General features: G+C 46.1%; 1 protein-coding gene across 6 annotated transcripts in view; it reads right to left on the bottom strand.

Moving 5' to 3' along the window:
* Window positions 1–12,346: 12,346 nt before the first annotated feature.
* The window catches only part of SEC22C (SEC22 homolog C, vesicle trafficking protein), a 33,903-nt gene continuing 29,534 nt past the window's right edge, over window positions 12,347–16,715 (bottom strand). For 4 of the 6 annotated variants that reach the window (XM_006025912.3, XM_014520984.2, XM_025206822.1 and 1 more), the window contains exon 7: window positions 15,662–16,194. In XM_006025912.3, coding sequence (XP_006025974.1) covers window positions 15,994–16,194 — 201 coding nt within the window. In that variant the 3' untranslated portion in view covers window positions 15,662–15,993. Of the gene's footprint in view, window positions 16,195–16,715 lie in introns of all 6 variants that reach the window. The other 2 variants (XM_025206823.1, XM_025206824.1) reach the window with 2 other exon arrangements.

The raw sequence follows: 16,715 nt of genomic DNA, 5'->3' as shown, positions 1-16,715 counted from the left end.
TTTCTTGTACTCAAATTCTATTTCCATGCCCCACGTCAAGTCCCCAGGCATTCATAATAGTCCAGCCTCAACCCAAAAGCTCTGCAGAGCATCAGAGTATGATTCCCGCTCTGGGGAGGGTGGTTTATATGGCTTGGGCTGCTTGAAGGAGACCTGCAGGGTCAAAGCTAAATAACAGTGTGGACATTATTACTGTGGCTGACTTCTCAGGGACTGGGTGGAGGACCTCCAGAACTAAGAGTATGAGATACTACAGTGTGTGCTAAGGAGCACAGACTCTAGCTAGGGCTTATAACAGGTACCCATCCTCCCCAGGCAGACCCTAATGCACACACATGCACTCACCAGTGAGTTACACAAGCCTTTGCAAGGCATGACTTGCGTCTTGACTACAGGCCTGATCCAAAGTCCTTCAAAGTCAATGAAAAGACTCCCACAGACTTCACCGCTGACCTTTCTGGAATAGGTACCTCACGCCCTGTTGCCAGCTGGCTAATTTATAACAAGGACTACTTGTTACTCTGTACAACGATCCAACTGACACCAAGCAATGAGCAGGGCTAAGTAGGAATTGCCTGATTTATGTGATCATCTTTGGGTTGAAGCCCTCCAAGGAGACTCTACCGATGAATTATTATTCACAGTGGTAACTCTTACATTACTTTTATGGCTTGTTATTTCAGTGCTTGGCAGCTCCCCTTGCCAATACATAAATGATTGCTGTGCAGCTGACTGACTCATTACTGATTAGGCCAGCAATAATTGCTCCTGTCTCAATTACAAGTGCACTCCCTGGAGAACAACCTGATGGCCCAAGTTTCTAAGCAGGACACAAAAGGTCGTGTATGCATCACTTGCACCGTGTCGGAGCAGCAGAGAGACAGAGCCCACATTTGTTCTGAAAGACAGGAAGGTAGGACCAAACCCTAATCCACTTATCAGCACTTACGTGGGGATAAGTGTTTAAGTTCGATCTAATTCCACCCTGCTTGAGTCAGCAAAAAAAAACTGTAATGCATGTTTTTTTAATATGCCATCAGCTTAGCCTGAAGAGTCACCAAAACCAGCAAGAAGGAGGAGGACACACACACCTTTTGTGTTAACTGCTTGTCGTGCATGTAAGGAGAAGCTAAGGCAGGGTGGCTCCCTAGGGCACCTATACATGTGACGGTGCTCTGCCCCAATGCATGCTAATTAGCACCATTAATAGTCTGCTGCGAGTCTGCTGGAGCATGCTAATTAGTGCACCCCAGCAGCCTTCACGTAACATGTATTCAGTGTTCTTGCATTTCAAAATGGTGGCAGGGGTGCTTTAACTAAAGCTTGTCCAACAAGCTTTAGTTAAAGCGCCCCTGCTGACATTTTGAAGCACAGGAGGCTGAATACACATGAAGCTATGGGTGCTTTAATTAAAGTGGCTCTCAGAGCTGCTCTAAAACCAAGCCAAAACCAAGTGAGGTAGGCCTGAAGGGTGGGCACTGCCCTTCCACAGGGCCAGAAACAGGGCCAGGGAGGTCCATGTTTCACCCTGTGAGAGGTATGGATTTTGGTGGGTGCTACCTTTTATTGCACCAATGGCATACTTGGCATAGACCTGCTTTACCCTGTGTAATTCTTTTAAATCCTACCATTTGTTTGCTAGGAAGACAGGGAGGTGGAACGGATTTTGGGAAAGGACACCCGCCCACAATATAACTCCAATCTCAGCCAGTGTAGAAGGAAGGGCTGGACTTGGGTGAATGTCAGGGAAGCAGAGAGTGCATTCCCCTGAGAGAGGGGAGAGGGGGAAGGAAGGAGTTTAGCGTATCTGCTTTCTGTTTTCCAGTTATTCTGTTCTCCTGTTATAAGGCACCTGTGGCCTTTGTTGGGAAATCAATGGAATGAATAAAGATAAGTAAATTAAAAAAAAACATGCTGTAAACTCTCTCCTGGAGTTCACTGCTAGGTCATGGAAAATGAGAGTAAGGAAACAGTTGACTATACAGGTTGGTGACTACAGCACTCGCCCACAGGGAGGGAGAACCAGGCTGCAAGGTCCTGCTCCATTGGATATTTAATTATTTCTACAAGGAGGAATAGCTAGAGAGTGGGGAAGACTGACATCTAACTGTCCTGGCGTTCCCAGGAGCCATTTGGGAAATGTAGGTTGAAGCCCCTACTCCAGACCGGACAGAATAGACGCTTGAAACAATATTTCATAACTTCAAAACAAGTGCCCCAGGTATGTTGGGGAATGCACTCACACCAGCCACCCCAAGGTAGCCTTGACCCCAGCTGCCTTCTACGCAGGGTTGCCAACCCAAGAAATTGCCTTTTTTTACTGACAACCTGCAAACTTTTTTTTTTACTGACAACTTGCAAACTTTTTTACTGACTTGTTTATATAAAGACTGCAAAGTACAAAAATAAGCACATTTGTGTAGTTCATAGGCACAAAAACACTTTAATCCCCTTCCCAACACCCCCAGAATCCAGGGACTTTTTAAAAATCCCAATATCATTAGATATAGAGCTGCCGTAGCAACAAAAAGCCTGATCCACCCCTCCCAGCTACTGCTGCAAACCTCTCCAGGCAGGAGACTGAAGCAAGGCAGTGGAAGGTGAAGGGGTGCGCCCACGCCACATGGTGAACAGAAGGGAGGGGGAATTCAAGTGCAAGATGAGAACAATCCAAGTCGCTGGCAACTTTGCTGCTGTGCAAGGCCCCATCTGAAACCAGTACAGGAACACCTGGTTTGAAAATCCCCTTGGGGCTTGGCATAAGCAAAAGCTCAGTGCAGTTCATGGGGTTGGGGTCTGAGGGGTTGTTCACATGCTCATCAGGAGAAACTTAAGCACCTACAAGATGAGCAGGAGATCTGTGACCGTCAGTATATATGAAATGTGGCCAGTGGCCAGGTGGGTACACGAGGCCAAGTGTAGACACTATGCACTTACCAAGCCCAGCTGCATGCATTCGAACGCACCTCGCTGTTCCTCACAGACTGCAGGGTCTCCCAGGCAGTTATTGGGAATGCTGTGGGAAGTGGCTTTCAGCTTTTCCCACTGCAGCTGTTCTTCTTTGTAGAAATAATTAATTAGAAACGAGTCAGAGCCAAGGAAACCCCGCATCCCCTCCTCAGCTAATTAACTTACTCAGTATTGTGCAGGCACAGCTTTGGGTTCAGAAGGAAGCCCAAGGCATACCTGAGGGCACTACTGCCAGGTTATGCTTGCTATAGAGAACTGACTTAATTCCTTGCACAGATTTAATCCTTGGTGGGCAAAGACTCTGTCACTGATGTTCAGATGCTTGCCACCCACATGCATTCAACCCAATAACAGGCTCTTAGATGAAATCCATGTTTTCCACAGTATTGGAGAAAGGGTTTGGAAGGAGCCTGGTTGCTGATTCTTTACTGTGTAGGCTGCCCAACCTCATACTTAAAAATTAAAACTAGAAATACACCTGGTGTTTCAGAGCCAGGGAGAATGCTCTCTGCCCCACTGCTCACAGTGACCTAGGAGGACTCCTCCCTCTAAGGCAGTGGTTCTCAAACTTACTAGACTCAAGGCACCCCTCAGAAAATGCCAGCTCTTAGTTTTCCCTCGTTTTTTTGATTAAAAGAAAATACTAGAGCAATTCTTCTGTTGCAACGGGCTCTGAAAGGGCTTGAGTCAGAATGCTTTCGACGGTATGGATTCTACTTGAAATCTCTGCATTTATCTTGTGAATCATAGAAAACGAGGGTTGGAAGTCACATCTAGTCCAACCCCCTGCTCAAAGCAGGACCATCCCCAACTAGATCCCAGCCAGGGCTTTGTCTAGCCGGGTCTAAAAATCCTCCAAAGATGGAGGTTAGCACCTAACGGTGCTAACATGGTATGGCACCCTGTGGCAACCTTGAAAGCAGCTCAAGGCACCCCAGGGTGCTGCAGCACTGTGGTTGAGAATCACTGCTGTAAGAGCTGGAAGGCAGCCTCTCTGAATTTCAATCCAAGCCTTGTATTTCAGTAGAAAAGTCTCCATTACAGGAGGCTCTCAGGCCATGGGAGGAGCTTCTGCAAGCCTTACAGCAAGTAGTTCTCTTTTACCACTGCCTTCTTTACTCTGTTAGAGCAAGCATTGCAACCACCTCAAGAAGGATGACGCTGCATGGGGCAAACCCACTCCTCACCAAGACTAAATCTGTACTGCAATAGGAGGTGTGAGTGCAATGCGGATCTATACTTGCTATAGCCACGGAAGGCAGGGCAGGGGGACACTTCAGAAACCAACTGGTTCAAAGAGGCATAGGGAAGGTGCACAAAGCATTGCAGCAGACTAGCTGCCTGCAAAAATCCTCAGAGTCTCCAGCATATGCGAAACTCATGCTCAGGTGCACGCTGCCTCAACTCTGCTCCTCCTATTACCCAAGAAAACTAGATGAAAACTAGCAGGACCGCCTTCCTGGCTACAACAGAGATAGCTTAAAAATCAGCCTCTAACTTCAGGGGGAGAAGAATTAGGCTATAAACCTGGGAAACATTAGAAATAGAACTGCTTGGACTTATTCTCTTCCAGCTAGTCCATCATTATGAACTTTTATAACTAGGAATTAATACTTTGCAGGTCCAGCAGGTGACACTGCCTTGCACTGATGTCAGTGAAGCAAGAGTTCATCCCTAGGGGCTTTCATTTGAGCACCTTAAAGTCTCCAAATGGGAGCATCAGAAGCCAGTGTCGATAGTTAGCACAGCCCTGCACTAAAACCCCTGCTCTGTTCATCCAAGAGAAAACCGGAAGGAAAAGATGCCACAGTTATTTTGGTTTCGACACACAGGCTCAGCATAGCAGGGTAAGCGCCCTTTTCTTCCTGGACTGATCCTCTTATGGTCTCCAGCTGTTTTAGCTGCCTTTGCAAACCCCAAAACAAAATCTATCACAGAAATCTTATAGCTCATGTTAGCAAATGAAAAAAAAGAGAGAGAGAGATAAATTGCTGACTGGCCGTGTCAGCAAATCCCCCTTGGCTGAAGCCCAGTGTTAGCTTATATATTAGTGTCCTCTAGCGGTTGTAATAGAGATCTGCAGGTAAGCAGAGGCAACCAGGACAGGGTATTTTGAGAACTCTCTTCAAGCTGGCCATCTCTATCCCAGGAGAAAGGTGTAATTTAGATATGGGAAAATCCCAGTTAAAAATGGAGGCAATCTGTAATATTAAAAATGCTTCTTTGATCTTAGCAGAACCATCCGTAGAATGAACAGGGCGCTCAACACAGTGGAGCCTGTCAGGTTAGAAAGAGATGCCGTGCAGCAGAGCGGATCAGCTGCTTTGGGACACATCCCCACACAGCTGATCTGCTTCACTGGGCAAAACACGGTCACCCACTGCCCTGCCCATTAATCTTGAGGCACAATAGGAAACACACCCCCGGCAATCTCTGGGGGTCGCAGTGATTGCAGGGGGTGTCTCTCTGCAAACAGGGAACCCGAGCGTTCCCCACTTCCAGAGACGCACCCTGGAGATCCTGGGGGCACATCCCTGGAAGCAGGATGCTCGGGTGTGGTCCCCGGGCTGGGGAGCACCAATTGGCTGAAATTTTGAAACTGCCTATTCACACCTTCAAGGACCAGCTGATTGGCAGTCCTAGCCTTGGGACTACACCATAGCATACCAAGCTTTCTCCACTTTTGGAGACGTGCCCCAGAGGTTGCCAGGGGCACATATTTGGCAGCGGGGAAATCCAGCCTGGCTCAATCCTGCACAGGAATTCCTGGGGCATGCAGGACTGGACCCCTCAGGCCCTGGGATGCCTGCCCAGGGCAGCAGGTGAGTGTGGGCCCCTCCAACTGCCCGACTTTCCTGCCATAAAACAAAAAGAAGTCCATCACAAGAAAGCAGAATTTATTATTACCTACTGTCATGGCCACGTTGCAGTGTGACAAAAAGTTTGTTTGTTTGTTTGTTTGGTGTAATCTCCCGTGCCTCTCCCAAACATCACACGTTTGGGTTCTTCACGAACCTCGCCGTGGCTTCTTGGGCTGCACGGCCAGACTACTGGGAGTGGCCTTGGGTCAGATCCCCAGGGGTCTCGCCTGCCGCGTCTTTGATGATAAGGAGTTTCCAATTGGGAGGACGATGTCTGGTCCTGCCCTCCTGGTACTTTCCCTTGGCAGTCCTCGCAACTGTCTCTTCTTGGGGCCTTACTTGCCCTACACCCCGCCTAACGCCAACCATGGTGTTTCCTGCCAGGGCCAAGGCTCAGGCCCCACCCCGGCACTCGTTTCCTTGGGGCTGCAGTTATTGGCCACTGGTGAAGCAAATACCAAGCGCTCTCCATGGCCCCTCTTTGCGCTTTGGCTTACGCGGAGCTGGGCTCTACCTGGGCTCCCGCATCCCTTGATGCGTCATTGACCCCCCGCCCCGCTTCCAAGTTCGGTACCTGCTGGCAGTTATTCGGGTCAGGGTCCCACATCCTTGTTGCATTCACCGATGTCCCAGTCGCTGTGGCTACCAGCTTTGGTCCACGCCGGGTCCATCAGTGACTCCTTGGGCCCTCGCTGGCCCAGTGTTCCCTTTACACTCCCTTTCCGAGGGAGCCACCAAACCTCCTCCTCCAGATCGTCCGGCTGCTTTGACCCTGCTGGGCCGGCTGGGGATGCTGTTTCCGGTCCCCCCAGCTTTCTTAGATGAGAAATATCTGGAAATGAGATATCAAAAACACAGTTGAGTTCCTATATGGGAGGTTGCTGCACTGGGGAGAGTTTGAAGAGGACCCAAAGACCCATATTTCTGAGGGTGTTCAGTGGGTGCGTGGCTTCTCAGAGACATTTTTCAGCTGTCTACATGAGTGCATAGTGGGATTTTCACCAGCTAAGCAGGGTCAGGGCCTGACTGCCCTGAGGGACCTACTTGCTTATGACAAGTTTGGAATTGCCACGCGATGCCTATCCACACCTTCAAGCACCAAAGATCCCCTCTAAAAATCTGGTCCCTAGCACCAAAACCACATCAAGAAATGGGATCCTGGCTCATAGTCACTTGGGTACTTCAGTCACAATCTGCCTTCCCTTAGTCATCCTGCAAGTCCCAATGAACAAGATGCTCCTCTTTCTGCCACACCAGCATGTCACATTGCTCTGCGCTGTCACAAGATGCAAGGTCCTACACCAGGCCAGCAAGATGGGGGGATGGACTAAAGGAAATGTCTCAGGAAAGTTTGAAAAGTTTGAAAATTTTGAGGGGTGTAGGTTATAACCAGGTTAGTTTAAGGACATAGGCAGACAAGGTACTTTGGGTAAATCCAATATCTTTTATTAGACCAACTAAATAGTTGGAAAGATTTGAATAGTTGAAAAGTTTGGGGCAGAGATGAGCACCAGTGTAACTAAGGCAGGGAGGGTGAGCAGGACACCATCCTGAGACACCAAATTATAAGGGGGCACAAAAATAGCAGGGACCACCGCTGGTTCAGCCACTGATGGTGCATGCGCCACTGCAGAATGGCCCACGTACACCTTTGGGGATGGGTTTGCACTGCCTGACAGATGCCCCTCTGAAGCACCGTTGCCAGCAGTGCTGACTGCAGTTAGCAGTAGGAAAGCTTCCCTAAGGTCTGTAACAAGCCCACTCCTTACTGCACAATTTAGGGCCTTTACCCACAATAAGTTGCATGCACAAAAACTCCTTTTCCTACCCCTAACCCCCTGTTTGGAGCCATCACTGGGACTCCATATGGCCATGATGATCAACCAGGGTGCCACAACATCCTGGAGTACCTTGAGGTCCTTTCAAGGGTGCCATCTGGTGCCACACCATGTTAGCACTGTTAGGTATGCAAAAATGATTCACAAGATAAACCCTGACAGAAACTCATAGCGTTGGTCTTTCTGAGCTCTTCGCATCAGCAACACTGCTCTATTATTTTTCTCTGCGGTCACAAAAAATGAAAGCTAAGAGCTGGCATTTTCCAAGGGGTGCTGCAGGTCTATCCAGGGATGCCTCATGTCTAAAAAAGGTGGAGACCCACTGCCACGTGGCACAAAGGCCCAGGGATAGGAGCCACCAAGTGCTGGGATGGGACATTTCTGGAAGCCATGAAGAGTGTCCTATTCCCATCACTGTGCAAGACGCACAGCCAGACGTTTCCCCTCACCCCTTGGCAATTTAGGAAACACGGATTGCTTGGATCTGATCCTGCAAGAGACCGCACCTTCCCCACACCAATACACACTGATTTTTCATCACACCAGTGGGAGCTATGGGCACTCAGCATCTCAAGGGATGGGACCTTGCGATTGCTTTGGTTCATCTTAATGCATGCATTTCATGGCTGAACGTTTTGCATAATGGCCTTTCATTGTTCCCTACTAAAGCCCTTGAAATAAAAGATTTCATATGTTATATTCTTTCATTATACGGGGAAATAAATTATCTCAGCAGCACTCCATAGGCTTGCACCATGGTATGCTGACTTCTGCTTTACATTTTAATAACCATTATTCCAACCCTTCTTTCTTTCCTGCTCCTTACCTCCTCTTGTATAAAATACCATTTATTCCACTAAAGGGAATTAGATCAGGTCCTCTCTTCTGATTAGTTTATAGTATTAGTAGGAGCAGAAATCAAGGAATTTTCACTATTTTTTTTTAAGACGGCCGTTTCAAATATTCCGAATTAGCGTTCCTCAAAGCATGAGTCTCTATACACATATATACATGTATACATATGCATATAAAAATAATGGGATGCAGCTTCTTAAAAAAAGGGGGGGAGGGGGTGCTTTGCAGTGTGAGAATGAGATCTGAAAACACTGGGACAAGTGTAGGTGAGACTTCCAAAGTTCATATTTTTCAACTGAAAACTCCAGTGAATTCAAGGTTTTCACCAGCATTGCATAGGAACAGCCTTCCCTTCCTACAAAAGTCAAATCTAATAATAGACAAAAACCTTGCACAAGGTGTGTATTCATGATTTCAACAAGCTACGGATCCTGGGCACCTTTTTTCAAAATCTGACTTATTTTGGGGGGCAGGGGGTCACTTTGCTAGCACAGCTGCTTTGCTATCAATGCTATTTAATTAGAGTCAACTTCTCTAGCTTCCTTAGGAGTTTTTGCTGAACTAAATTAAAAAGCCATCAGACAGCACTGCAGAAAGTAGCCATTAAAAATTTATGATGTAGTCCGTGGGTGAAATCAATCTCTGGCCTGCAGACCAGGTCCAGCCTGTGGCCCTATCATCTGGCCTGTGGGGCTCCCCACGGGTTCAGAGACTTGGTAGTTGGGCAGCAGTGACATCACTCCCCTGCTGCCAAATCTCTGACCCACCAGGATCTCCAGGCCCTGCACGCTGGATTCAGCGCACAATCCCAGCATGCAGGGCCAGAAGAGGCAGCACCGGGTGTGGTGGCCAGGAGGGGACAGTGTCAGACCTCCAGGACCCAATCTCAGCACATGGGAGAAGGGTGGAAGCAGTGCCAGGCTCCAATTGGGCCCACAAACAGGCCCTGTGCCACTCATCTGGCCCACGGGGCCAAAAGGTTGAGCACCACTGGTCCAGTCCACATGTGGCATCAATTTATCCCCTACGCCAGCCATGTCAGATACCGTAATTACCATGAACAAATTTTTTTATTTTTTTTTTTTAAACAACAAAAAAGTTTGGGGATTAAATAGGCTGTGTGATCCTTAACTATTCTGCATGTCACTGTGGTGTTGGTTTGTTAAAGGCAGTTTTTCCTTCCTAGCAAAATGCACAAACCCACATCAAGAGCATAGAAAGCACTAAGGAGTTCAAGACTATTTTTCCTAGTGACCAATATTTTCCCAAACAACGATCTATATGCAATTAGGTCACATTCAAAGCAGGCATCTGTGAACAGGTTGAGCTGCCCCATTTAGAGAAACTTCACACTTCTATCGCCTTAGGAACTGTCCTCCTTTAGCAGAGTCTCTGATCCTCCTGCCTTCTTTTATCAGCACCTTCAAAAGAAAAACGGCACCATAATTCCTTGCTCAACTCGCTTCAGAAAAAGGGTAAAGCGGCTGTTCTTTTCCATTTAGCAGCTCAAGAAGAATCATCCTTCAAGCAGTTGTTTCATTACAAAATATAAGGGAGAGAGATTTAAGTGCAGGGCAGTACAAGAGAATAATGTTCTCACACCCCATCACTCTAGGTATTACCTCTCTTTTGCTGCATTGAAATCCCTTGATAGCAGAAACGCTTCCCTTGACTCCATCTCTTTCAAAAGGCGCAATAGTTTAAACCTTATATTTGAAATAGGTACACCCTTCTTGGCACCACTAGTTCATACCCCTGGCACCATGGACTTTGACCTTTCAAGTACCATTTGGCTGCAGCATATTCCCAAATAAAAATGAAGTGAGGGGGAGTTGGAATTGTTGCAACCTGTCCTCTTCAGCCTATACGTCACCTTGAGTCGCATCTAGTCGGAAAAGGGCAGGTTTCTAATACAGTAAATATAAAACCTACCATTTTTTCCCCTAGCGAACAACATGCCTCAGAGTTTGGAGCATATATACTTACATATTGGCAAGTGGGTACAAGACTGAAAGAGACCTACATTCTTACCCATCACTTGATTTGACCAGTTGCATGTAGCAAAATCTAGGTTGACATGCTGTATTTTCTAACATGCGTTTCCCCAAAACCAATTGTTGGAAATGGCGGGGGTGAGGGGGGGGACATTATAAGTGGGAGAATATGGTAACAATATTTTTTGCCCCTTCCGCTTCTGCATGCGATCCACAAGCAGAACAATGTGCAGGCCCAGGACCCCAGCTGCTGCTACAAGGAAAAAGCTTTTTCCTTCATTCTGCCTTTCAAAAACAAGGTGTACATCTTACCCCAGGGCATGTTGTACATGAGAGAATATGGTAATTTGCTTGAGAATGAAATGAAGGGGAGAAGTGTAGGAAGAAAAGCTGAACATGATCACACTAAACCTCGAACCACTTGGACAGCTGTGTAAATAAGTCGAGGAGTCCGAATTGCATCCTACCTCTAAATCTGTTACATGGGTTGTGCTTCCAGGGCATATATTTAGGGGGTCTACTTAAACCACGTTTAGACGTACCAATTTTCACGGGTTGGTCATGGCATAAAGAGCAAACTCTATGGACATTTCACAGATGTGCCCCGGCAGCCCCACCCCTTGGCACCGATTGGCTGAGAAGCCCCGGGGGCGGGGAGGGAGAACGATGAGGGGATAGTGGCCATCTTTTTTACCTCCCTTCATAATGCCTTGCCAGCCAGTGCCTTCTCCTCTCAGGCAGGCTGCAGAGCTGGGCAACAGCAGCAGCAAGGACCCCTGGCTCCCACTGGGGAGCCAGCATTTTATTTTTTATTAAATTCTTTGTTGTTGCTGCTTTCATGGACAATCCCCGATTTTGCAGTTTCCACAAATTCTGCAAACCACAATTTAAAGTAGACCCCTACACATATTTAATGAAACCTAGAAAAAAAAAAATCTCCTCTCCTCTACATGCCCTTTGCATAATAAAATACCACAGGCTAGATCACTCCTTGATCTCTGAATCAAAATCCAAGAAGGAAAAATCCAGCGACTTTGGTTAAAAAACAAATTGGCCTCTAGCATTAATACAGCTCCAATCTGTTTTCATAGGCTGGCTAAGCTGTGAGTTCAAACATACTACCTTAGTGCTTCGTCCAGTCGTTTTCAGTGGCTGTATTAATGGGGATCTCCATGTTCAATGACAGCATCCACCATCTTCACATTCAGTTCACTGTATGACAATACGCAGAACAAATGTAACAGCTCAGAGTGACAAGTGAAACAGCTTCAATTTAGCAAAGAGACAAATCGAGCTTATTTTCCAAATGTTCTGGGCCAGTCACTGTTTGTGTTACAAGACTGTAATGCACGTGTGGTTAGGTAGTGATTAATAGCTTAACTCGGGGCTGTCCAATTGGTGGCCCACTAGCCATATCTGTCCCCCAAGGGGTAAACTGAGGCTCCCAAGCTCCCAGTATGAGCATCGCTGTTGCTCTCCAGCTGCTATCACTAGAATCACTAGCCTCCCCCTCCCTCCTCCTGCTTCCTGACCCATGCCCAAAGGGGCAGGACAGCATGGCCCAGAGCTGAGGTTCGGCAGCTTGGGGGCCCATGGAAATGCAGGGACCCCCCCAGCGCAGCACACAGGGGACCTGACAGCGTCAGTGCAGTGCAGTGGTGGTGGGGAGAAACATGATGCGGCAGCACTACAGTGCTGGGAGATGGGGAGGGCACGAGGCACAGCATGCAGCCTTTGCAGTGTGAAGCTGGACACAAGTTGGGCAGCCCTGGCTTAACTCCCCTATTTCTGATGGATTTCAGCAGCTTCTGAAATGATAAAGGAACACAGCCATTATTTAAAAAAAGCCATTTATTGTTTCACTAACCATATTAGATAACTATATACATATTTACACATGCAAAAAAATGACTTTACATACATTTACACCAGTTCAATCGTTATTACAGTGCAATTTTTTTTAAAAAGGTACCAGACAGCCTTTCAGGAAGTTTTAAACAGATCTTTGGGTTAAACCAATATAACAAAGATAGGAGGTAAAATGCCAATTTTAACGGTTTCATAAAATGGGTAACCAACGATGTTTGTTCTTAGCAATTTTCTTGCGCTACACTCCAAGACGAACAATGGATTTTCCAAGGACTTAATCTCAAAATTGACAGAGTTAAGTGGAGAGAGAGTTGAGCTGTTTTAAATGGTCAAAGGTTCTGAGAAAGACACCAATTCCCTTTTAAAGATCTCATTTGAGGTGCACGTAATCCGACACTCTGACCCACACTACGGGGACTCAAATGGCAAGACGTTCCTTTTATTAAGTCTTGAAGGGCTCAAAATCAGGGTGAACAACATTTTTTCCCCGCCTTCCTGAAAGGAAGTACAAAAGCTATAAATCTTAAAGAAAGAAGAAAAAAAGAATTAGGATGTGCAATGTTGAACTAGATCACTCCTTAATCTCTGAATCAAAATCCAAGCAAGTAAAAATGCTTAGAAGTGAACACGTGTATTCAGTGCACATGGCCTCACATGGGTTTTGCAGCCAGACTTACCCACGTTATAGAACAAAAATCCCCCTTAAAAAGAGCAAGGACAAAGCAATTAAGATTGGTAATCCCAACCAGAGCAGTGTTCAATCACTATACCAGTCTCACCTTGCATCTAATCTCAAGACAATTACGTTAAGGAAGGCAGAATTTTGTACTAATGAGCTTTTTTTTTCTTTTCCTAAAGGATCTCATGTCAGGGGAACCCTCTACGGCAACCCAATGACACGCTTTAAGCCTCTGCAGCAGCAGATTGTGGAATCCAGGCTTTGGCAATTCCAGTTCAGACATTACACAACCTACCCCAGCAGCCTGCTCCCCTTGCTTCATAGTGTATCCCTAGGCACTGGCCCTAACTGTAAGAGCTCCAGGTGCCCAAGTCCAGGCAAAAAACCTGTACTTGACGCATCTTTTAGAGACAAGTAAATCCCCACCCGAATCATGGTCCATGGAAGATGGGGGAAATGGGGGGGAGGAGGGAATCCTGTTACGATTTCTTTTTAATAACTATTTTCCCATTTACAAATGAAGCTCCTAGCCCTTTTCCTGTAGGTATGACCTTCCCCATTGAAAAGAGTAGGCTGTTACCTGATTAAGGGTGCCAAAAGGTCCAATGCACATCTAGAAGGAGAATTTAGAAAAATCCTGCAAAACCCTGTTGGCGCAAAAATAACCAACCACCACCAACCAAAACAACACGATTGTCTTTGGGACACTGGACCTATTCAAACACAATGAGTTTTCTCCATTCCCCCCACTCATTTTACCTGCACATTTCCTCATATAAAGTCAGTAATAACCTAGGTTCACTCTAGTCTAACCCATGGGTGCGCAACCTCTGATCCATGAGCCAAATGCAGCCTGCGGAGCCATCACATCTGGCCCGCGGGGATCCTCGCAAGTCACAAAGTTTGGTGGCACGGGAAATTTGGTGGCATGGTGAGCCAGGCCAGGCTGTGACCCCTGCCCCCCCAGGACAACGGAGAAGAATGCATGAATCACACGTTGAGGGGGAAAAGCAGACGTCAGTGCAATATTCAGACACTTGAGCCATAACTGCCTCATTCTACCACACAGTTGTGCCACAGAGGTTGTCAGAAGGAAGCAGAAGATTTTTCCTGCTTTTTGCATTTCAGGTGCGATTTGAATAGTAGCTGCATGTTCCACTGACTACTAGAGCAGAAAGTTAATTCTGATGAAAGTTGACATGGGCTTTTACATATTTTAAGGCTTCAAAATAGACCCACCGAGATGAAGGGGAAAATTAATTCATCGGGCAGCTTATTTCAGACTGCCAACAGATTCAAAACGACAGCTCCCCAACAATTTCTTTTTTCTGCAACTACTAGAAATAGAGACTTTGTAAATTAAAGACAAAATTCTTGGCAATTTTTTCATTCTATAAAATAGAGGGCCCCACCATAAAACACACTAACAAAAAAGATCTAATAAAGTACCTCCAAAATATTACACCTGGCGTTTCCTTTAAAATGTCCCAATATGGTGATTCTTCCCTAACTCTCCAAGGATAGCTGCACCAAAACTGTTATCTATTCTTTAAACAGACGGAATAAAATATTTAAAAAGGTTTAAGAGAAGTTTTAAATGTTACTATATACTTCAACACATTAAATATATGCATATTCAGTGCAGCAGGGGTTGAGAAAGTCAGCTTTTAATGACTATATTCAAAAATGCATGCTCATAAATTTGCCTAAGCATGAGAGCTGCAGTACTAGTAGCCAAAGGGGTCTGTAAAATAGAGAACCTGCTCTTGCTCTCCATTATGGGGAACTGCTTTCTAGTCACAAACCATATACTTTTAATAGGTGAAGCAGCCATCAGATTGTCCCAAATAAGCTTTTGTCTCTGTAGACCAGACAGACGTACAACTGCCCTATCCGCCACCATGACCTCCACCAGGAAAATAAAAGGCTACTCAGGCCGAAAGTTTGATTACATCTGCTTGGATCATTTTATACAGCTTCAAGCTGATCTGCAATTGCCCAATGAGTGCACACCTACTAAACCTCAAGACATCCAGCTTAACCACAGGACATTGCCCGTTCTGATTTTGAGTAAGGGCCAAGGTGTTTTTCTTCCTTTCTGAGCCCAACCGTTCTAGCTCACTTTTAAGACAGTTATTCACTAGAAGTCATTTTCCCCCCAAAGCAGTTACCGACTAACCTAACTCTTCCTCAGCTCATTTTTGTTAAGCGCCTTGAGCTCTACATATGAAGAGCTCTACAACCGTTATTATCCACCATTTAGTCCGTCATGACTTTAACATCCATCTTTATATCGTCCAGAGGCAAATTGCTGCGTTTGCACATTAAAATACTAAATGGTTACAAAGCAAATGAGATGAATTGGGGGGGGGGGGAAGGACAAGGACTAGATGATGTTGGTTAAGGAACACAACAAAGACTGAGTAATAAAGATCCCTCATGGCACTAAGAACTAATAACCACTTACAACCAGAGCCAGTACACGGGGTAGGTCCAGCATGGGCAGCTCATGCAATGAGCCCCATGCCAGCTCCGTGCACAAGTACCAGCACACACCGCATGCAACACGCAGGGCTGGCTCAAGACATGTGCTGGATGAGCTAGCCCTGCTGGATAAGCCCTGGATGCTGGCTCCAGCAGACGGGCCGGGCCGGTCCACGGGTCTGAGCCATCCTGCAGACCAGTCCCACATCCCTCATCCAGCCGGCAGACCAGATGAGATTGGCATCCCTGACCTACAATGTACAATTACAATATATGGTTATGAAAAGCAATTAAATCCCTCCACATATTTTTCCAAGCTGTTTCAAAATCCCTTGGGACAACCATTGTTGCAGATCTTTAAGAAAGTCCAAGTTGGTTTTGGCCAGTGTGAGTAAATACAAAAAGAGTTCTTAAAAAGCAAGTAACAAATCCCCGGTTTGTTTTCATACTCCAGGATCAGGCTGTTTCTCCACCAGTTGCCTTGTCAGGATCTGATATGAAGAAAGAGAGGCCACTCCTATGTGGAAGAGTATTTGCCAGATGTTCCTTAATCCATACAAGTACATATTGCATAGACAAATGGAGAAAACCAGTACAAACACCTTCATCTTCCTTGCTGAACTGTAGAACAGGTACAAGTAACACTAGAACAGCACAAAAGAAGTCATGTTAGCATCCAATTGATGATACATACACACAGATCGCATGAATTATCAGCACATATGTCTGGGTGTCAAGAAGGTGAAAGCTTCCTCCGAGTCTTATCGGTTACACTGTCGGAAGGGGGTGGGTGGCCTAAATGTTGATGTTGCTGAATAATCTACAATGAAAGGAATCCACCAATGCAACAGTATTCTTGTTGGCTCAAAAAAGGAGCAGCATGGATTCACTGAGCATGAAACTAAACTACCTTTTGACATCTAGGTGTAATCTTTATAGGTCAAGGTTGATGCTCAATGGCAGGCAGACATATTTACTCTTACTTCTGTTGTACCTAGTCAGGGCTCCAGGGCTAAACAAGGTATTACCAGAACAGAATTCACTTCAAGCCAGATAATGTCATTTCTATTAACGAGGGGTTTCAGAGTGAGGGTTCTCTGAAACTCCCAAGGCAGGGGTCACCCAGTACTTCAATATATTTTAAGCATTTCCCGATAGTGTCTAA

The sequence above is a fragment of the Alligator sinensis genome, unplaced genomic scaffold (assembly GCF_000455745.1).
Source record: "Alligator sinensis unplaced genomic scaffold, ASM45574v1 scaffold531_1, whole genome shotgun sequence".
Taxonomy (NCBI): Eukaryota; Metazoa; Chordata; order Crocodylia; family Alligatoridae; genus Alligator; species Alligator sinensis.
This window is presented reverse-complemented; position numbering and strand designations above follow the sequence as displayed.